At 39.7% G+C, this 22,925-nt stretch overlaps 1 protein-coding gene across 9 annotated transcripts in view; it reads right to left on the bottom strand.

Moving 5' to 3' along the window:
• The window catches only part of ptprfb (protein tyrosine phosphatase receptor type Fb), a 229,339-nt gene that overhangs the window by 38,303 nt on the left and 168,111 nt on the right, over positions 1 to 22,925 (bottom strand). For 5 of the 9 annotated variants that reach the window (XM_087811318.1, XM_087811319.1, XM_087811317.1 and 2 more), the window contains 7 exons: positions 19,535 to 19,561; positions 16,580 to 16,697; positions 15,192 to 15,764; positions 14,440 to 14,543; positions 12,985 to 13,238; positions 11,869 to 11,953; positions 10,045 to 10,275 (listed from right to left, as the gene is read on the bottom strand). In XM_087811318.1, the coding sequence (XP_087667444.1) occupies positions 10,045 to 10,275; positions 11,869 to 11,953; positions 12,985 to 13,238; positions 14,440 to 14,543; positions 15,192 to 15,764; positions 16,580 to 16,697; positions 19,535 to 19,561 (1,392 nt within the window). The remainder of the gene's footprint in view (positions 1 to 10,044; positions 10,276 to 11,868; positions 11,954 to 12,984; positions 13,239 to 14,439; positions 14,544 to 15,191; positions 15,765 to 16,579; positions 16,698 to 19,534; positions 19,562 to 22,925) is intronic. The other 4 variants (XM_087811320.1, XM_087811324.1, XM_087811323.1 and 1 more) reach the window with 1 other exon arrangement.

The raw sequence follows: 22,925 nt of genomic DNA, 5'->3' as shown, positions 1-22,925 counted from the left end.
GGAGGAGGAAGAGGAGGAGGAGGAGGAGGAGCAGGAGGACAAGGAGGAGGAGGAGCAGGAGGAGGAGGACAAGGAGGAGGAGGAGGAGGAGGAAGAGAAGGAAGAGGAGGACGAGGAGGACGAGGAGGAGGAGGAAGAGGAAGAGGAGCTGGAGGAGGAGGACGAGGAGGAGGAAGAGAAGGAAGAGGAGGACGAGGAGGAGGACGAGGAGGAGGAGGAAGAGGAAGAGGAGCTGGAGGAGGAGGAGGAGGAGGAGAGACGAAGGTGCGTCTCCACCTCGCTTGTAAAGAGACATCAGTGGAAGAAAAACAGATAATTCTCCGTGTTCATGACTCCCCGAGTGAAGCCAGACTCCAAAGGAAACAGAGAAAGTGTCAGTCATTAGTGGGGTTCAGGGAGGGAGGAGGGTCCAGAGGTGACAGCTCTCAAATAAAAGGATGGGGGGGCTCCCAGCATGAGGCGGGGGAGGCGACGGGGCGGCAGGCGGCAGTAATCTGGATCATTAGCGGCACAGCGTCCAGCTCTTCAGCGCACAGGCAGATATTAATTGGAAAGATAAAGTGAGATGAGCTCAGAGAGCATCGCTGTGTGTCGTAGCTTCTCTTATCGACACCAGCTGGAGGAGAAGAAGATACTCTCGTCTCAGACCAGCTAGAGGAAGAAGATACTCTCGTCTCAGACCAGCTAGAGGAAGAAGATACTCTCGTCTCAGACCAGCTAGAGGAAGAAGATACTCTCGTCTCAGACCAGCTGCAGGAGAAGAATATACTCTCGTCTCAGACCAGCTAGTGGAAGAAGATACTCTCGTCTCAGACCAGCTGCAGGAGAAGAAGATACTCTCGTCTCAGACCAGCTAGAGGAAGAAGATACTCTCGTCTCAGACCAGCTGCAGGAGAAGAAGATACTCTCGTCTCAGACCAGCTAGAGGAAGAAGATACTCTCGTCTCAGACCAGCTGCAGGAGAAGAAGATACTCTCGTCTCAGACAAGCTAGAGGAATAAGATACTCTCGTCTCAGACCAGCTGCAGGAGAAGAAGATACTCTCGTCTCAGACCAGCTGCAGAAGAAGAAGATACTCTCGTCTCAGACCAGCTAGAGGAAGAAGATACTCTCGTCCCAGAAGCACTCGCGGCGTCGCAGACGAACATCAGGAGAGAACATCTTTTTCGTAGACATTAGCGTTTACAACCGTCACAACACTAGACTCACGAAGATGCTTCTGTACTCTTACGACTGAGTGCTAATGAACTAAACGTGTACAAAAGATATTAAACTCGTTTTGAACGTCGAAAATACACGTTTAATTCGTCAAACCAAAGTTGGACTTTGAAAATATGCTACTTCAGGTTAGCGGATTAGCATCACTCAGTGAAAACGTGTCAATAAGTTTGATAAATAATGACTAACTCTAACTAACTCCTTAAAATAACCTGTATTTAATGTATATATAAAGTAAAGTTTTTTCGTGTATTGGCTCCATTCAATAGTGCATTTCAATAAGCTTTTAAAAGCTGCTGTATCCTCTTGTCCTCAGTCATCGCCAGGATCTCAACAACCTGGACTTTTCTCTGAGGTCCTTTGATCTATGTCCTTTTTGATTTGCACTTTGTTCTTTTTATGCTGGACTTTGAAAAGATGCTACTTCAGGTTAGCGGATTAGCATCACTCAGTGAAAACGTGTCAATAAGTTTGATAAATAACGACTTAAATGTGAATTTGAAGCACAAAAAATAGGTGTAAAGTTGCTGATACACTGATACTAGATAGGTAGATTAGATCTAGATATAGTCTGGGTGAAACTAGCTAGCGTCAAAGCTAGCAAGGGTTTTGAATAAACTTCCAACAGAAACTGTGAATAGCAACTGTTAAAATAAAGATTCCAAAACAACCTTATTTAGATAAATACGATGTTTAATTTCTCTAAACTTCTACAATAAAATATTCTACGTCTTCCAGAGAAGATCTATGGAAGTCAATGATGGTAACTTGATATAAATATTGATTCATATCCTAAACCTGTCAGTTTTACTGATCAACATCACGATCGTTCTACATTCAAATTTTACGATGTTTTCTGGGATATACGACAGACAGTGATTGTAACTCAGGGAAAGTATTGATTTATCGCATCTTAAACTTTGTAAATTCGTTTTAAAACCATCGATAGACTTAAATAAAATGAATGAATAGCATGAATTTGAAACAGTAGAGTTTGACTGTCATCGTAAAGGATTGATTCAATGCTTTTAATTTGAAAGGTAAACGTTGATTTCCTTCCTTCTGAAGTTAAGAGAAGAGAGAATTTTTGTGTAAATAATAAAAATAAGGCATGAATGGGTAAATAAAAGTGTGAGAATTGGGTGAAATTGCGTGACTGTCGCACTCAAAGCGTGACGCCAAGTTAACAAATAACACATAAATCAAAATATATTGTCGGTTTATGAATCGTTACGACGTTGACTGACGACTCATTATTTCCTTGAGGTGAATCTATAGAATAACAACTTCAGCAGGTTTAACACTTTAACATCCTGTGCACACGACACGTGAGCGCCCTCTAGAGTCGCGCGGTCGTTATCCTCCAATCAGTTTCCACTGACTTCGAATTCCACTCGTACTCAAAGCTGCAGTTACAAAGAGAGTCGCTTCGCTCGCCCTCTACACTCGCCGCGTCAACACAACTGTTGAGACAACAACACTTCCTCGTCCAGGTCGAGGTGTGCGTTTGCGATAACAAGTGTTTGTCTGCGAGGAGGCGGCGCCGCGGACGAGGGAGCGAGCGAAGGTGTTTTAGCGAGCCCAGTATCGACGCCGCTATCTGGCCTTTGGGCAACACGACTTCCATCGGCGTCCCCTGAGCCGCAGATCCACATCTCGCAGCACAATTGTTTCTCCTCGCCGTTGACCCCGTCGGCGCCGCCGTCTCTCCTGGAGCGGATTAAAGCCGCCGCAGGGGTCGCAACAACAAACAAACGGATGCGGGAAAAAAAAAAGGTGCTCGTTCTTTTGTTTTTTTGTGTCTGGCAGTTTTGAAGACGGAATGTCAAGAAATCCTTTATCTGCGTAGAACAGAGTCGTGGCTGCAGGGTCCGGTCTCTCCTGGACCAGGACTCTCGTTCAAAAACCTCCACTTTTTCCCAATGACGACCGAAACGACGAGCATTTCCGTTTACCGCGGGCGTCGCTGCAGGGAGTCGCCCACAGGAAGTGACTCGGTGACGATCGGGAAAAAAAGTTTTTCTTCAACAGACTTCGTGGAAGGAAAAGAAAAAAAGTCCCTAATTCGTCCCTGATATTGTTTGTCAAAAGCCTTTTGAAATTCCAAAAAGAGACTCGTGTGTCTCGAGCCCAGAGCAGCAGCAGAATTAGAGCCGGCGAAGGAAAGGAAGTGAGCGGAATATAAATGTCAGCAAAGTTGTACAGCAAAGCGAAACACTATTAACACCGGCTCACCTTGTGTAGCGCTGGGAGCGGCAGCCCATAATTTACATCAGCGTCATTCAAAATGACAATTATTCATATAATATTTTTGACTTTACTTAGCATTTAGATTGGACTTTTTTTTTTTTTTTTCTTTTACCAATTCAATCATTTACAGTTCAAAGTAGAGCAAACAACCCTGTGGTGGAAACTTCTGATGAAGAGGATGATGGTCATTGACAGTCATTCATGAGACCGGGACAGGTCCTAATATATATCAATACCAATATATCACAATGTGTTTTATTTTGGATTTTCAAATCATATTTTTTTTTTTTGGTAGTAGTAGTAGTAGTAGTAGTAGTAGTAGTAGCAGTAGCAGTAGTAGTATTAAAAGTAGAAGAGGTAGCAGTGGTAGAAGAAGTCGTAGTAGAAGTACATAGTAGTAGTTGTAGAAGTAAGTAGTAGTAGTGGTAGTAGCAGTTGTAGCAGTAGAAGTTGCAGTAGAAGTATAAGAAGTAGGATAAAAAGTAGTAGTGGCAGTAGAAGACATAGTAGAATTAAGTAGTAACAAAGACAGCTGCTCAGACACCACCTTCTCCAAGATCTTGGACAAGAAAGGGAGCTTAGAAATAGGCCTGAAATCACTGAGGTCAGTTGGGTCTAAGCCTGCTTTTTTGAGCAGAGGCTCCACAATGGCATGTTTAAATGCATTGGGAAAAACCCCTGTGGAAAGGGAAAGGTTCACCATATTGGTAACCCAGTGGCAAATTACATCAAATACTTTGATACAAAGCCTACAAGGAAGGACGTCATCTGAGCAAGAGGAGGGTTTCATCTTGTTCACTAGTGCCGAGATATCACCCGAAGATACAGCAGTGAAGGAACACCAAGAGGAGGAGAGGGGCTCAGAGGCAGTAGGGGTTCCAAACAAAGGGGGAGAGATTTTCTCTTTGATCAATTTAATTTTATCAATGAAAAATCTCAACAATGCATTGCTTCACAGAAGACAGGCGTGATTTGAGGAGCAGGAGACACGACAGAATTAATCGTGTCAAACAACACTTTGGGGTTTTTCTTATTTCCTGCTACCAGTTTTCTGATGTAATCAGATCTAGCAGTTTCCACCATCTCATTGTAAATAGACATCAGATCCCTGAGGTGAAGTCAGTGCACCTCAAGTTTAGTGGACTTCCAGAGACGCTCAGTCTTTCGACAAAGTCTCTTCAGACGCAGGAGATCTTCATTTGTCCAAGGGCACCGTTTTTTCTGAATTCAGTATAGACATATAGATAATTCAGTAGACCAAGTTACGACTTTGTCATGCGGTCTGCAAATCCTGCAACACCACCAGAGTCAAGTACTCGACAATACTACAAATATATCCTCATTCTTACAGTATCAAAATATATAGCAATATATTTTATATATATATACTGTTACTCCTGTATCTTGATATCACAACGACAGAAGGTGTAAGAAGACAATGCAAAATGTGGCGTCAGAATTGTATACTTTAAACTCCAAATTCATATTTTGAAATTAATCCAAAGTACATATGAAATATTTGTATTGCTAAAAATATCAACTTAATGTGGCGCCACCTCCTGGAGGACTATCCTGAATGGGCCAAATCCTAATATCATTATACATTATCTTTTATATAATTTTAGTTATTTTTTACCACGTAAAATATTTCTCAACATAATACGATTTCTTAAAGAAAACAATGTATCATGGAAGACGATTTTCTCTGATATCAGCTGATACTACTTCCTGTTCAGGCGACCACTCTCTGGCTTAAACAGGAAGCAGCAGGAACTTGATCCGCACAAAATAACGTCTGTTTTGTTTGATAATTGCCAGCTTCTGTCAACACCTACGTTAGGTGAGAGTTTTCAGTTTTGAAACGTCCAATTCTGAGGCTTTTTTTTTTCAGTTCCTGCCAACCTCCCCAGGTTCGATGCCAACTGGACATTTGGTGAGAGGATTTGGTCAGTGGCCTGAGCCGAGCTGATACCTGGGGCTGCGTGACCAGTTGGTCGAACACAGGGAGGCTTTTGTTTAAAGATGGTTTAGAACTGAAGCTTTTGTCAACTGGTTACTGCTGTTTTAAGAAGTTCTTTGCAAAGTAGTGATGGTTGATGAAGCTTCATGAAACACTTTCATGTTGTGAGTAGCAGTGCAAGAAGTAGTATTAGAAGTAGTAGTAGTAGTTGTAGTAGAAGTCGTAGTAGAATTAAGTAGTAGTGGTAGTAGTAGCAGTAGACGTAGTAGTAGTAGTATTAGAAGTAGAATAAGAAGTAGAAGTGGTAGTAGAAGTGGTAGTAGAAGTAAGAAGTAGTAGTAGTGATAGTGGTATTAGAAGCAAGTAGTGGTAGTGGTAGTGGTAGTAGTAGTAGTATTAGAAGTAGAATAAGAAGTAGTAGTGGTATTAGAAGTCGTAGTAGAAGTAAGTAGTAGTAGTAGTGATTGTGGTATTAGAAGCAAGTAGTGGTAGTAGTAGTAGTAGTAGAAGAAAGTAGTTGTAGTGGTAGTACTAATGGTAGTAGTAGTAGTAGAAATAGTAGAAGCAAGTAGTTGTAGTGGTAGTAGTAGTGGTAGTAGTAGTAGTAGTAGTAGAAGCAAGTAGTTGTAGTGGTAGTAGTAGTAGTAGTAGTAGTAGAAGCAAGTAGTTGTAGTGGTAGTAGTAGTATCAGTAGAAGTAGTAGTAGTAGTATTAGAAGTAGAAGAAGTAGTAGAAGTGGTAGTGGAAGTAGTAGTAGTATTAGAAGTAGAATAAGAAGTAGTAGTGTTAATAGTAGTAGTAGTAGTAGTAGTAGTAGCAGTAGAAGTAGAAGTAGTAGTATTAAAAGTAGAATAAGAAGTAGTAGTGGTAGTATAAGTCGTAGTAGAAGTAAGTAGTAGTAGTTGTAGAAGTAAGTAGTAGTAGTGGTAGTAGTTATAGTAGTAAGTAGTAGTAGTGGTAGTGGTAGTAGGAATAGTAGTAGAAGTAAGTAGCCGTAGTGGTAGTAGTAGAAAATAAACAACAAACAAGTGATGCTACTGGTCATGTGACTTGATACCTCGAGACTTGTTTTAGTATCAAAACCATTAAAAAAGTATCTTCATGAAAGATTGTATCTCATCCTGTCGTTCAAAGACTCAAGTGTTTTGTTCGAGTGGAATCTCAAGACGTTCCTCGTCGTCCCTCAACGCCACACATTTGGGAAGAAACAAGTTCTTGAGTTTCTTCAGTTGGAGAAACTTCATGGAAACGCAGATGAATCTTGAGGTTTTGGGAGAGAAGACGACGCTTTAGAGAGTTTGTTCCCCAGAAATACTCCTCAGCTTTTAAGAGTGAAAAAAGAGGAGGAAACACCGTCATCTGTCGCTTGATGAAGAAGTAGTTCCTGGTGTGCGGCGACGTCACTGGTCGCACAGAAGAAGTGTTTGTGATTTATTTAGTGTTCCTGGAGCAAGAAACTGGGCCGGTGACACACTGAGAAGGTGGAGACACTACGGGGGAGCTGCTGCACGAGGTGCCCCGGAGTACCCCGAGGAGTTTCCTCATCGCTAACGCTAATGCTAACGACTTGACCTGGATCTCTTACGTGGAAACTTTCGAAACACTCCCGCTGTGTCGCCTCAACTTGTCGCTGCATCATAGATGAAGCAGATGTTCGACGCCTTCTCTTCCTGACCCGGTGTTCCGGGGTCACATGGGGTTCCTAGCCCCGCCCCCCTCGCTCTTATCGCCCATTAACTGCTACTGTTCATAGACTCCAGCATCTATCTCTACTCCCCCCCCATCGGCTTGTTTACCCGCCGCGGGTGGCGAGCAGACACTTCCTCTTCCTTCCCCTCCTTCCTCTGACGCCGCCGCCCGTGGCCGTCGATATATACACGACTTATTAAACCCTGGCGTTTGATCCGCGCTCAGGGAGTTTTTTCGGTGCCGGTGAGCGAGCGGCGGTTTCGGAGGCGCAAGTCATTTACCGCCACGCTCGTCGTCGTGCTAGCCTCGCGGGGCTCGCCGCCGCGTCTGCCGCCGGCAGCTGCGTCTTCGCCGCACGACTCGCCCTCAAACGGCTGATGTTTGCTAATAAACCGCCACAGTGTCGCACCAACAACCTGCGTCTGAGGAGGGTTTTATAACGTCGTACACGTCCATGACGACCACGAGAATCCAACCGTGGTTTACGGACTATAAGGTGAACTTTGTTTTACTGTGACAGCCTTGAGTTTGAAACACGCTTTAACACACAGAAGGTCTTTAACAAGTACTATTTTAGATCCTTATACACACACCGTAGTATTATGTTGAAGCTCAGTATTATTACGAATTAATCCAATAAAACTGCCTCACAGGGTAAACTACGGACCCTGGCGGACAAATACTACGCAACCTCAGAGAGTAATACTATGTAAAGTGGTGGAGTAATACTACAGAGTCTCAAAAAGAAAAACTGCAAAGCCTTGCGGAGAAATACTACGATCCCTGGCGGGGTAATACAACAGAGCCTCACGGAGTAATACAATTACTTGCAGATAAATACTACAAGGCTTGCCAGAGTAATACTACTGACCCTGGCGCAGTAATACTAAGGAACCTCACAGAGTAATACTATGAAGCCTGGCGGAGTAATACTGCGGACACTGGCTGAGTAATACTAGGAGCCTTATGGAGTATTGCTACACAGATTTGAGGACAAATACTTTCAAGCCTTTCGGTGTAATACTATGGCGACTCATGGAGTTATACTACGAAAGCTTACAGGAAAATACTTCAAAGCCCTACAAAGTACAACTGCTAAGCCTTTCGGAATAATACTACGGTCTCTGGCGGAGTAATACTACAGAGCCTCACGGAGTAATTCTTCAAAGGCTTGTGGAGTAATACTACAAAGCCTCGCAGACATTTCTATAAGGCCTGACGATGGGAAAACTTCTGCTGGTTTAAGGAAGGAGACCCGTCTCACCTTCAGGTGTTCAGGTGTGAGCGTCTGTTTGAAGTGGAATAGATCCTGGTGGTGTGTTTGCGTGTTTGTGTGCGTGTGTGTGTGTGCGTGTGTGTGTTTGTGTGTGTTTGTGTGTGTGTTTGTGTGGTATTTAAAAGAGTTCTGAAAGGGAACCAGGGCTGCAATACAGGCTCTTTGACCAGTTCCTCCTCTTAAGTCCAGCCTCACTAATCCATCTCCTGCGCCTCCTTCACCGGGAGGAAGCACAGACGGAGGAGAGGAAGAAGGAAGGAAGGAAGAGAAAAGGGGGAAGAAGACAAGAAGCCGCGACAGCCGAGAGGCCGGAGACACTGAATCAGTATGTTCTGTAGCAACCGGTCTCAGGAGTGTCCTGGTCCCGGCGAGGACGGATGGACGACGGACGCTAACTTACGAGCGACTTTCTATCGTTCAAGTGGCCGTAAAAGCAGCGATAAAGTAGGAGTTGACATTTTGGAGAGAGTTCTGAGTGTCGGGAACGAGCGATAAACACAAGCAGCTCGTCAGAGAAGACGTGTCGAGATTCTCCAGGATTCACGCCCGGGATGATCCTCCCGCTGGGACCAGAGCCGAGGGAGGACCAGAGCCGAAGGAGGACCAGAGCCGAGGGAGGACCAGAGCCGAGGGAGGACCAGAGACAAAGAAATAAAGAAATGGCTGACAAACAAAAAAGTTTGACTTTATGATGTAATTTGGTTCATATGAGGGAAGAAAATGAAGATTAAAAAAAAGAAAAATAAACTACAATTCAAGAAAGAACTACAGTTAAAAACTAGTAAAAAGTTTTGGGTGAAGAAATGATGTGAAATACTTTTAAAGTAAATACATTTATAATAAATAATAATAATTATTTAAATTACTAGTATATAATTAATCGTTTTTAACACCCGAAAACACAAATAAAATATTAAATTATTAATAAAAAATGTCGGAAGATTACTGTAATTTGTTTACAAAGCAAAGTTATACTACAGAGCCTCACGGAGTAATACTAGGAAGCCTCGCTAAGAAATACTATGAAGCCTGGTGAAGTGATACTACAGAGATTTATAAATAAAAAAATAAATCTACAATTATTCAAATTAAAAACATTAAAATTATTCGTTTTCAGACCATATCAAATTATAAATAAATTATTAAATTATTAAATAAAAAATATGTATATTTTAAATACTTAAAAAAAAGAGAAAAAACAAGAAAATAATATACTAGTGCAGAATTCCACTTTTAGGTTAACGTTATCTATTTTTTAATTATTTGACAACTTCTAAAAACAGTAAAATATATGAGCCTGAAAAATACAGAAATTAAAAGGACAAATTTAAAAACAATTGATTTTGATTCTCCTTAATGAACTTAAAAAATGTATTAAATGACAAATATATGGAATTTTGAAACTGTTAAAATAAACATTCATTTAGATTCATATTTCCAGGAATAAAAACTCAAGTTATAGGATAAAAAATAACATATATATAATTTAAACAAATAAAGGAAAAGTGAAACTTAATGATTCATAAGTCTCAGCTGGTAAAGGTTGAGTCAACGAGTCTGAGATGGTTTGTTCACAATGAGATGATGGGAGGAAATCAGAGTCCCCCCTGAAACGAACACTCGCTAACACAGTTCCTAGCGCGTCACTCACGTAGTTGGCGGCGTTGTCGACGCCCTTGTTGCGCAGCACGGCGAGCACGTAGCACAAGTACATCTGCTGGCTGGTCAGCGGCTTGTTGAAGAAGCCGTTGTACATCTTCTCGTCTCCCAGCGTGAAGTTGGGCGGCAGCGACGCCAGCTTGGCGGCGATGAACGGCTTGGACGAGTCCAGGTGACGGCGCCGCCGCCGCCTCAGAGCCGGACCCTCGCTGGACTTCAGGAGCTGTGAGAGAAGAAGAAAACACCACCGGGTTCGGTTACGTTTCTCCAGACGAGGCTTTTATTAAATGGCGGCGTCGAGAAGGGAGGAGACGAGGAACCGCTTTAAGTGTTTAACGAGTCCGACGGTCCCGGTCCTGGACCTCCACGGGTTCTGCCGGGTTCCTGTGGGGAGCGGCAACAATAACAAAGACTCGCCCGCCAAGACTCCGGTTTAAGCGATGCAATTAATATTCGGCGCCGACAGTTAGCGGCGACTCTCCGGTGGACCGTCGAGCTTTTATGAACGTGAGAACGAGAAGCAATAAATCTCACTTAAACATCTCAGCTGTTAAATACGAGCTCGGAGGAGAAAACATTCATCACAGGAAGAAACTAATTTACCTTTTACAGCTCGTTTATTTCTAGCCTTTGACACGCTACGATGCTAACGCTAATGCTAATGCTAATGGATACATATATTTGGGAAAATATGTATTTGGCTTTTGGGGATTCAAATAACCAAATCTGATGATAAACAAATCAGTAATAATCAAAGTATATTAAATTTATATAGATATTTTTAATAGTATAATAGTTTTGTACCTTAAATGATCAAAAATATGACATGACAATTTGACAAAAACTTAATTTAATTTAAAAACTATGTGCAACAACAACTGTAGCAGATATTTGTTGTTAATAAAATATCAATGAATGTTAAAATACTTTGGCTTATACTTAAAGCCCAAATTATCTTATTATAAATAATAAATAATACAAATAAAAATACATTATTTTAAACTTTAGTTCTTAAATAAAATAAAACAGTTTAAGTTAATTTAAAACTGAATACATTTTTTAAAATCATCTAATTATTTATTATATGTAATACAAATACAAATCAATAAATGAATAAGTGAGCAAGATATTTTTTAGTAAGTAAGTAAAATATCTATTTATGTCTTAAATTAAATAAAACTATTTAGGTTCATTTAAATGATTTGTTGAATTTATGAATTTATTCATATGATTTAATGAATTTTGTTATATATCGTGATCCCTTAAAACTGAATTAAAAAAATACAAATAACATAATTACTTATTATACATAATACAAATTAAAATAAAAAAAAGAAGTAACATTTATTTTTATTTATTTTTTTATTTAATTAAATAAAACGGTTAAGATTAATTTAATTATATTTATAAGATTAAAAATTAAATTAATCTTACTTTATTATTAAACTTCATCCCTTAAAACATAAAATAAAAATATGAACATTTTTAATTTGAGCATAAATCTTCAATGTGATCTTAAAAGATGTTTGTTTATAATAAATAAAGATTTAAAAAAAAGATATTCAACTTGTGTTTTGTTGTTCCAGGCCTGCAGTCAATAAAGCTTCTTTGAATTGAGATGATTCCGAGTCTCCTGGACGACAGATGGTTCTTCTCAGGACCGTCTGTCCAATTAGGAAACGTCCACCTGTGTGAGTGACTCACTGCTCACAGTCTCCACATCATTAGCTACGAGCGCTCGCTTCCCCGAGAAGCCAATCGCGACCTCCGACCCCGGCGCGTTAACCAATCAGCCGCCAGCTGGCCACACGCTCACCTCATCCAGGTCCAGGTCCATCTCGTCCGGGTTGGTCCACTGCTTGGTGGCCTGAGACACCGGCACCACCACCACGTAGTACCACCTGCAGAAGTATTTATTAATATAGTGTATTTATGATTAACACGTGAATATTCATACTTGTTGTTCATTTTTGTGTTGTTATCACAACCAGGACGGGTCCAGCGCTACATGTGCCAAAACATTACGACCAGTTTAGAGTTGAATTAAATGTTTTTATAATAGAAATAACAAATTTATTTTTCATTTATTTTTTATTCATAACTCAAAATCCAATATTTATGGCGTTTGCTCATTTTTGTGTTTCAATTAAACTTCTGCCCACTAGATGGCAGCATTTATTACGTCCTCCGCAGCTAAAAGGAACAGTGATATCATGTCAGATCCTGGCTGTGACTGAGGACAAGAGGATACAGTGAGTCCAGCAGCTTTTAAAGCTGATGTTTGGACATATTTTGGTTTGAAAACAAATGAAGGCAGTTACGACTGAGGACGAGAGGATACAGTGAGTCCAGGAGCTTTTAAAGCTGACGTTAAAATATATATTTTGGTTTGAAAACAAATTTAAGCAGTAACGACTGAGGACAAGAGGATACAGTGAGTCCAGCAGCTTTTAAAGCTGATGTTTGGACATATTTTGGTTTGAAAACAAATGAAGGCAGTTGCGACTGAGGACGAGAGGATACAGTGAGTCCAGGAGCTTTTAAAGCTGACGTTTAAATATATATTTTGGTTTGAAAACAAATTTAAGCAGTAACGACTGAGGACAGGAGGATACAGTGAGTCCAGCAGCTTTTAAAGCTGATGTTTGGACATATTTTGGTTTGAAAACAAATGAAAGCAGTTACAACTGAGGACAAGAGGATACAGTGAGTCCAGCAGCTTTTAAAGCTAATGTTTGGACATATTTTGGTTAAAAAACAAATGAAAGCAGTTACAACGTCATCAAGAGTCATGTGGTCTGTAAATTCAACAACACCAGACTCAAGTACTGGACAATACTACACATATATCCTTACTTACTGCAGTATCACGATATATTGTATCATTGACCCAGTATCGTGATACCTACTCTCCTCCCTCATCTCTGCTCACCTGACACTCGTGGTGGTCTGGACTTTGGGCAGTTTAATGGTCATCTTGCCGCCCTGGGCCTGGTGGGTGCTGTACACGGGTTTGGTCTTGATGAGGTCCGGGGCGGTGCGGACCGACACCTGCTGCTGGAGACCCCCGGCCATGTTCCCGCGACTGATCAGCACGAAGGAGTACTCAGTGTCCGGCTGCAGCTGCGAGATCAGCTTCCTCTTCTGGTCGCCCTGGACCTCCACACTCTGCTGGTTGTACAGGATCTGAGGGAGGAAATCAGAGTTCATATATGTACGTATATAGACTCTCTCATATTAAGGTAAATATTTAATAAAGATAAATATTCAAAGTAGAAGATTTTTTGATAGTTATTTTTGATATTAACTCATTTTAGTTTTAATAATAAATATATGTTTAGAAATAAAATATTACCATCAGCACTATTAAATATATTTAAAATATCAATATTTAAGGTAAGGTAAGGTAAAACTTTATTGATCCCTCAGGAGGTCTCCTTTGGGAAATTGTTTTTTTACAATAGCCAGCAATTTTTCATAAACAATAAAAAATAATACATAAAAAATAAAATAAGAAGAACATAAAGAGGAAGAACAAGATGACACAATCTAAGTCTAAAGACAAAGACAAAGAACATAGGTCAAGGAAAGAAAAACAACAAAGACAAAGATACAAAGACTAACATGGAACAGAACATCCAGATACTCTCACTCCACTCCTGCCCCCGAACTCAGAATTGTACAATTTAATAGCCCGAGGGATGAATGAGTCCCTGAGTCTATTTGTTTTGCACCTGGGTAGGAGCATTCGTGCACTCATTCTGCTTCTCTGCTCACTGATGACAGTGCTGAGAGGATGACTGTCATCGTCCATGATGGACAGTAGTTTGTTCAATGATCTCCTCTCAGCAACTGTCACCAGTGAGTCCAGCTTCATTCCAACCACAGAACCAGCCCTCCTGATCAACCTGTCCAACCTGTTGACACTCCTCTTGGACACATTTCCACCCCAACACACCACAGCATAGAACAGGACACTGGCCACCACAGACTGGTAGAACATGCAGAGGAGCTTCTTGCAGATGTTAAATGAACGAAGCCTCCTCAGAAAGTACAGTCTACTCTGAACCTTCTTATACACATGGTCTGTGTTGCAGGACCAGTCCAGATGATGACCAGTTCATTTAGATGAATAATATTGATCACAAAAGGTTAATCATCATTCATTAAAATGAGATGATGAGAAAATACATTTTTAATATCAAAAGTAACTAAATAACAAATATATTATCAGTGACAAATATAAATAAATGATAATTCTACATATTAATAAAGATAATAAACAGTAAATAACTTGTTAATTTTTCTATTTTCATAAGGAGCGTGACAAGGGACACCCTGGAAAGTTTCCTCGAGCAGGAATGGAACCCGAAACTGTGTTGCTGACCTTGAAGGGCGTGGTCTGAGCTTTGTAGTTCGGAGGAAGATCCCAGGTGAGCAGGACCGACGTCTTCATGACGGCTTTCACTCCGAAGTTCAGCGTCGGGAAGTCTGTGGAGAAAGAGAGTTTTTGGTTAGTGTCACAGAAAACATTTGAACATTCTTTTTTATTTTGGAAGTTGTTGCATAATATGTTTTTTAAGAAAAAAAATCACAATATTTTTAAACGTTTTTGAAGCAAATACATAAATAAAAAAACAACATTTCATATTTATAGTCTTTTTTTTAAATGTGGCAAGATTTGGTTAAATGTTTAAAATTAATTCCAATTGAAAACAAATAAGAACATTGTTTTGTTTCGTAATATTTAAAGGGTTTCAAAATACATTATTATAAACCACAAAATTGAGAATATAAAAATAATAATAAAAATGCAAATGGAAACCAAAAATATATATGTTTTAATTAATAATCAATAAAAAAAAATAGTTAATCGTTAATTCTGGTTCATTTAATTAAATAAAATCCCATTGAAAGTTAATATATTGTTGGATTTAAAAAGAAAGTATTTTTTATGAATTCCAGAAAAATGTGAATAATTTTTTTTATTTAAAATTGCACAATACTTGAAAAAAAAGATAAAGAACTGATAAGTTAAGAACTTTTGAGATTATCTTTAAACCATTAAAAAAATAAATAATAATAATATATTTAATATAACAGTAATTAAAAATGCTGATCCATTAACAAGCTTCCTACCGTTGGACATGGTCCGGCTCTGGATGCTGGGGCTCAGGGGTCCGCCCCCCTTGCTGGTGAAGGCCTGCACCCTGATGTCGTAGGTGGTGTCGGGGTTCAGGCCGTGGATGGTGGTGTTGGTGCCCGAGGTCCGGTTGGTGCTGTTCCTCTGCATGTTGATGTCCCGGTAGACCACCACGTAGTGGACGATCCTGCCGTTGCGCTCGGCCAGCAGGGGGGGCTCCCAGGTCAGCTGCGTGCTGGACTGGGTCAGGCCGGTCACCTGCAGGTTGAGGGGGAACCCCGAGGGGAGGTCCTCGGGCGTGCCGATCTCCTTCACGTAGGCCTCGCCGATGCCGGCGCGGTTCCTGGCGCTGAGGCGGAACACGTAGGTGGCGCCCTTGTGCAGCCCCGTGACGGTGTAGTGGTCGTCCACCTTCCGGAGCTCGCGGGACACGAAGGCGTCGTCGTCCGTGCGCTTGTACTGCAGCTGGTACCCCATCAGCTCGCCCACCATCTCCTTGGGAGGCTGCCACTGGACCAGCGCCGTGTTGCCCGTCGTGGTGCTGATGATCATCGTGGGTTTGCCTGGAACTGAAGGAGGACCAACGTTTCAGTAAAACTGATCATCAGTGTCGTCAGGATGTTGAGTTATTTAACATTAACTGATCTTTTATTTGAAATATTTCCTAATAATCCTAATAAAGGAATTAAAAAATTGAAAGATTTAATTATTTATTTTCTCGAGCAAATGTTTTTATGATTAATTATTCATTTTAATTAACAAAAAATGTATTTAATAATTTAATTTTGTATTTAATATTTTGTACACAGAGTATTCTTATTCCAATTATTCCATTTTTTTTCTAAATTCAATACAAAAATGTTGTTATAATTGTATCACCAGACAATACTAAACGAGTACCGATCGATTTTCAATCTGCTTAAATATGTCTAAACATCTGCTTTAACAGCTGCTGGACTCACTGTATCCTCTCGTCCTCAGTCGTAACTGCTTTCATTTGTTTTCAAACCAAAATATGTCCAAACATCAGCTTTAAAAGCTGCTGGACTCACTGTATCCTCTCGTCCTCAGTCGTAACTGCTTTCAAAATATGTCCTACTTGTCACTGTATCCTCTCGTCCTCGGTTATTGCCGGGATCTTGCGGGATTTCAATGTTACTTTAGCCTCAGAGTAGGTAATGACTGCTGCCCTCTAGTGGCGGGTGGTTTAATTGCAACTCAAAAATGAACAAACGGCATGAATATGTTAATTATTGATATATATATTTAAAAAAATGTTTAAATCTGAAGAATGCTCTTATTGTGAAAACTAAAACAAATGATTTATTCAAGTGTATCCATGTTGTCTGACCTTCAGGTGGTCATAATGTTCATGAACTCTCACCCGCTCCGGTCGTGGTGATGACCTTGGCTTTGCTTCTGGCTCCGTCCCCCTTGGTGGTGTAGGCCGCCACCGTCACCGAGTACGTGGTCTCCGACTGCAGCCCGGCGATGACCGCCTCCTGCCAGACGGGGTCAGAGGTCAGAGGCGATCGGCCTACCGGGTCGGAACCGCACACCGGCACACACAAGCTCCCGTAACCTCCAGATCAAAACACCCTTCAAAATGGCCGCTCCGTGGACATCGAACGTCGGACGCTCGGTGACCCCGGAAAAACCAGCCCGGCTCAACCAGAACCACGCCGGCGGGTCCGTGTTCATGACCGTTGGAACCCACGGGAAGAGTTGGCGGGGAAAGGGGGCGATCGACAACCGTCATGGCCGACAGTCGGGGGGGTGGATTAGATCTTCACAGGAAGTCACTTTGTCAATTTAGATCTTAATCTCCGGGGTTCTGGTCGGGCGTGAACACGGACCCAACATATTTGAACACAAGTTAACAGCGACCTGGCACTTACTTGACCAGGCTGAACACACACACATTCACACACACACTCACACACACTCGCACACACTCACACACATCATCATCAGCGTATATATGTTAATACATGCGCACACACAAGTACAGCCTGCAGCTCCTGACTTCCTGCTGAGGTCACTCCAGGTTCACCCGCCAGCACTTCCTGTTGTTCAGCGCCAACCATCGTATAAAACGTGATGTCATCGCGTGAGTTTGTTAATAAAATACTTTTAATAAAATACGAAAAATGACAGAAACTAATTATGAACGCAAATGACCAGATTTACCCCATAACGACTGTATTTTAATAAGCATATAATACGTAATACATGTAATAAGTATTGAGACATAAATGTATTTATAGGATTTAAGAAAAACATTTTTTTTTAGAAAAACATGTATTTTTTCTCTACACAAATTAAAGGGAACAATTATATTTATATAGATATTTTCTGAGGTAAAACCAAGGTTGACAAACAAATGGAAGTACATTAAAATAACTTAAAAATATGTACTTTTTAACAAATATATGACGTTGTATTGTTACATAAAATGGCTTCAGAATATTTTAAAATATAAAAAAAAAAAATGTATTACATTTTTTTCACCTATTTTATATGAAAAAAATTAAATAGATTTAATCTATGAAAACATGATGAATATACATCGTTTTATCTTTACATAAAAATAGCATTTTACATGTTTTAATTTGTAAGTTTTTATTTATTTATAACATTAACTTAAAAATAAATACACAAGTTCATAAAATAATTGAAATAAAGCAAGCGATTAAATATAAATGATATACAAATAACTTGAATAAAAATAGAATTACTCAGAAAAGAAAAATATATTTTATATTAATTTTTTATATATATGTTATAAGGTAAAATAATTTATAAAACATGCAATTTGATCAATATTATATCAGATTCCCGTTTTCGTTTTGTACTTGTAAATATAACTGTTATAACATTAATTTCTGCTCAACAGTTTAATATATAAAAAAAAGAACATCTAAATCTCGCCGGAGGTCGGTTCGGGTTCTGAAAATAAAAAACTTCAAAGTTTGTCTCGCAGCAGCACCGAGAGGCGTTGGAGAGATTATCGAGTCGATTCGTTCAAACTCTTTGTCGACGACCAGAACCAGAACCACTCTCTGCTGCTGCATTCTCCTCGTGACCTGCGGGGGCGCTAGTGCTCCTGCTGCTCTCAGAGAAACGGTTATTAGAAATGTGAGGAATAATCTCAAATTCTCAAACGAATAACTAGTTTGCACGAGTGGATTCCTTTTCAGCGACGAACACGAAAGCCGCCGCCCTCAGAATGAACAGAACACGAACAGCTGCAGGAGACGCTAATAAAACAAGCTGCAAACTCGCTCGCACGGGCAAGTGGCTGGATTTTGACTCCGCCTCTTGCTTTGATATGAAGACGTTTTTGTTTGAACTATCAACAGATATTTTAATATATCTCCTCAAAATTGTTTATAAACATTTACACGGTTAATTTTAGTTAACGTTCATTATTTATATTAATTTAATTTATAAAATGATCCTTATTTAATTATAAATCGTATTTGAATATTTCCAACTTGGTCTTTGATATTATTTAGTTATTATTTAATATAACTTGAATCTTCAAATAATTCATGTAATAAAATGTTTATTATTGATATCAATGACAACAAAGACACTTTTTTTTTTAAACTTCAAATCATTATTTAATTGATTATTTATATACATTTTATTCATTTTATTTTAAACAATACTTCTTTTGCTTCAATATTAACACTTGTAAATATTCAGTATCTTATTGTTTATTTATTTAATTTTTAACTTAAACCCCTATCATAGAATACTTTAAATTTTTAATTTAATTAAATCAATTTCTTAATTATTAAATATATTTCCATCGTCTTGTTATATTTTAAAATGTATTTTTATTCATTATTTTTTAATTTAAATAGTTACTTTTTTCCTATTTTTATAATATGTTATATCTGAATAATAATTAATTTGAACTTAAATAGGTTTTTATATATATATATTAGATTCAAAATAATAGAAACATTTTTACATTATTATAATATTTCAAAAATACCTTAAATTAAATCATATTTTTCAATGTTTTACATATTTCATCAACAGAACCGTATTATTTGAATACATATTATTTATTTTATTTAAAGAAAATCATATTTTATAAAACATTTTTCTCTAAAATTCAACGCAAGAAAATCTTTAAAAAAAATCCAATTTGTACTTTAACATATTTTCACTTAAACTCGTCTCATATTTCAATCAGAATTAAAGGAAAACCTCAGATCACACCACACACAGCAAACCACACACAAAACCCCCAAAAACACCCTCAAATTGCGGAGGGACTGGAGCCTGCGAGGACAGAAGCGACAGCGACACACCAGTTACTCACATGCTCGGTGGACTCGTCAATATTCCACTGATGGGAGAGAAGACAACATGGCCGCTCACGATGAGTCACAACAACAACAGACGGCGGAAAAAAAAAGAAGCTTTTTTTTCACTTGAATGACGAGTCAGCATTCGTGGAGAGACGTCGTCCGTTCCTCGCAGCTAACGGAACTAGCATGAACGTAGCATGTTAGCTTGAAGACTTTAATAGAGTTTAAGATTAAATTAATGATTACATTTGATATCTCAGCTAACACACTAGCAACTGGTTAATTTAGCTACTTCCGCTTGTAGCATTAGCACTAGTTAAATCAGGGCTAACTAGCATTAGCTTAATTAACCAACTTTGTCTCAGACGCCACTTTTTTCATACTATTTATATTATATTTTGGCTATTTTATTTACAAGACTTTAATTCAATTTAATTCTTGATATCTCAGCTAACACATTAGTAACTGGCTAATTTAGCTACTTATGTTTGTAGCATTAGCACTGGTGAAATCTGAGCAAACTAGCATTAGCTTCCTAAACCAACTTTGTCTGAGACCACTTGTTTCATACTATTTATATTATATTTTGGATCTTTTATTTACAAGACTTTAATTCAACTTAATTCTTGATATCTCAGCTAACATACTAGCAACTGGATAATTTAGCCACTTCAGCCTGTAGCGTTAGCACTAGTTAAATCAGTAATAACTAGCATTAACTTAATAAACCAACTTTGTTATACACGTGACTTGATTTGACATCTTCTGTAGCATTGTGGCGTTAGCACTTGCTAAATTTGAGCTAAGCTTTAATTAGCATGAGCTTATAGCTTGTTTTTTGTCTCTTATTATTCTATTGATCACATGTTCCTCTTCATTCAAGATATTTTAATGATATGCATAACTCGATGCGGTCTTTGATAACTCGTAGCATTGTGGCGCTAGCGGAAGCTAAATCCGAAGCCACGTTTTAATTAGCGCAAACTTTCTTTTCTTTCTTTCTTTCTCTGGTTTAATTGTTAATTACTGCCGCGCTAGTCGAGCTCGGGCGAAGATCAAACGCTCCGACAGTCCCTGAACGCATCACCTTTGATCTGTGACTGGTTGATCATCATCGTTAGTCTCTGTAACGACGCTAATTATCGACTGATGAACACTTTGATAGCACCTGAACGCATCGTCCCTGCGCTCTGATTGGTCGAGGGGAGTTTTTGTGAGGAACGGACGACACGTGACGACACAGAAAGAAATGAAAGAGAGGAAGAGATGGAGAACGATGTGCCGCCTCGGTTAATTAATTAACCAACTAACTAACTAACTAACCAACTAACTAAGTAACTAAATAACCAGCTAGTTGAGCGCTCGAGTGCAGAGTCCAGTGACGGTGGTAACGAGGAACATGGAGGACGAGGGGGGGGCGGGGGAGGTCGTGATATGATGGTGGAACGAGGGAGTCGCAGTGAAGGAGGCGCGAGAACCGGGGTCTAATTTTATGGTTGGTCGCCTCGAACCTGTGACACACACGGAGCTGCTAGAACTGGACCCCAAATTATTTCTGTCAGAGTGAAGTGGGAGAATGAAAAATTCATCCCCAGAGTATTTTTTTTTCTTTCAATCGTTATTCCCTTCATTCTCCCGCCTTCTTTTTTCTTGGATTCACACCAGATTCCTTCTTTCTTTTCTCCTCATCTTTCTTCATTATTTTCCTTCATTTCTTACTCATTTCCTTCGACTCCACATTCTATTCTTCTTTCTCCTTTTTTCCCCAAATCCCCCCTTTTGTTTTCTAAACATAACTTATTATACTTCTTGTTTTCTCTATTTTTCTGAATTCCTCCTTCCTTCCTTTCTTTCTTCTAAGTTTTCTCTTCTTTTCCATTTGTGCTTCTTTCTTACAGTTTTTTTCTCACTTAACCAATTTGTCTTCTATCTTTCCTACTTTTCTAGATTATTTTCTCTTTCATCATATCTTTTTCACTTTCCTCCTTTCCATCCATCTTTCTTCATACTATCATCTATTCTTATGACATTTCCTCGTTATCTCAACAGATTTTCTTTTCTTCTTTTCATGACTTTTATCCTTCTTTATTTTTGCTTTGGTCTATCCTTTTTTTCCCCTTTGTCTTCTCAATCCCTTTCTTTCTTCTTTTGGCATTTCATAATTTTTTACATTCTTTACTTTTCCGAGTGTTTCCATTATTCATCCCTCTTTCATTCTTTTGTCCTCCATCTCTTCATCTTCTTCCCGTTTCTATACTTTCCTATTTTTCCTTTTTAATTCCTCATTCATTTCTTTTGTCCTCCATCTCTCCATCTTCTCCCCATTTCTAGACTTTCTTACTTTTCCTTTTTAATTCCTCATTCCTTTCTTTTGTCCTCCATCTCTCCATCTTCTCCCCATTTCTAGACTTTCTTACTTTTCCTTTTTAATTCCTCATTCCTTTCTTTTGTCCTCCATCTCTCCATCTTTTCACCGTTTCTATACTTTCCTATTTTTCCTTTGTAATTCCTCATTCCTTCTTTTGTCCTCCATCTCTCCATCTTCTCCCCATTTCTAGACTTTCTTACTTTTCCTTTTTAATTCCTCATTCCTTTCTTTTGTCCTCCATCCCTCCATCTTTTCACCGTTTCTATACTTTCCTATTTTTCCTTTTTAATTCCTCATTCCTTTCTTTTGTCCTCCATCTCTCCATCTTTTCACCGTTTCTATACTTTCCTATTTTTCCTTTGTAATTCCTCATTCCTTCTTTTGTCCTCCATCTCTCCATCTTTTCACCGTTTCTATACTTTCCTATTTTTCCTTTGTAATTCCTCATTCCTTTCTTTTGTCCTCCATCTCTCCATCTCTCCATCTTTTCACCGTTTCTATACTTTCCTATTTTTCCTTTGTAATTCCTCATTCCTTCTTTTGTCCTCCACGTTTTCTCCACCTTTATTTTCCTCTCCGAGCAGAAGCGACAGAAGTTCCGTCATCATTGGTGCAGGAGTCCCGACATGTTCCCTCACGTTCCCAGATATTCCGGCTCGTGAGAACCCAGTGTCGTGAGCGATCTGGGCTGCAGGTCCGTACAGGTCGACCCGTCCGAGTGAAACCGAGCCGCACGCAAGCGTTAAATCACCGAGCGGAGAGAAAGTGCAGCGCGAGGCCGTGGGAACGCCGGGAGGCGTCGGCGCCCCGCGAGGAATCCGGTTTTCCTGGCAGCGAGTCGCTCGACGACGTCGTGAATCAGGAGCCGGATGAAGAGTTGCGAGCGGGTTCGGGTTCAGGTTCGGGTTCAGGTCTGGAGTCAAGCGTGACCAGGTCGGCAGGTGGACGAGCGGCTAACGGGAGAACAGTCGCCCGGAACGCCGGGAATGAGGCGAGAACGTTTCGGAGGCTGAACATGTGAAGCCTGTCAGAGA

This window comes from Callionymus lyra, chromosome 16 (genome assembly GCF_982586985.1).
Source record: "Callionymus lyra chromosome 16, fCalLyr1.hap1.1, whole genome shotgun sequence".
Taxonomy (NCBI): Eukaryota; Metazoa; Chordata; class Actinopteri; order Syngnathiformes; family Callionymidae; genus Callionymus; species Callionymus lyra.
The sequence above is the reverse complement of the archived record's forward strand: the minus strand, read 5'-3'. Positions and strand labels throughout refer to the sequence as shown.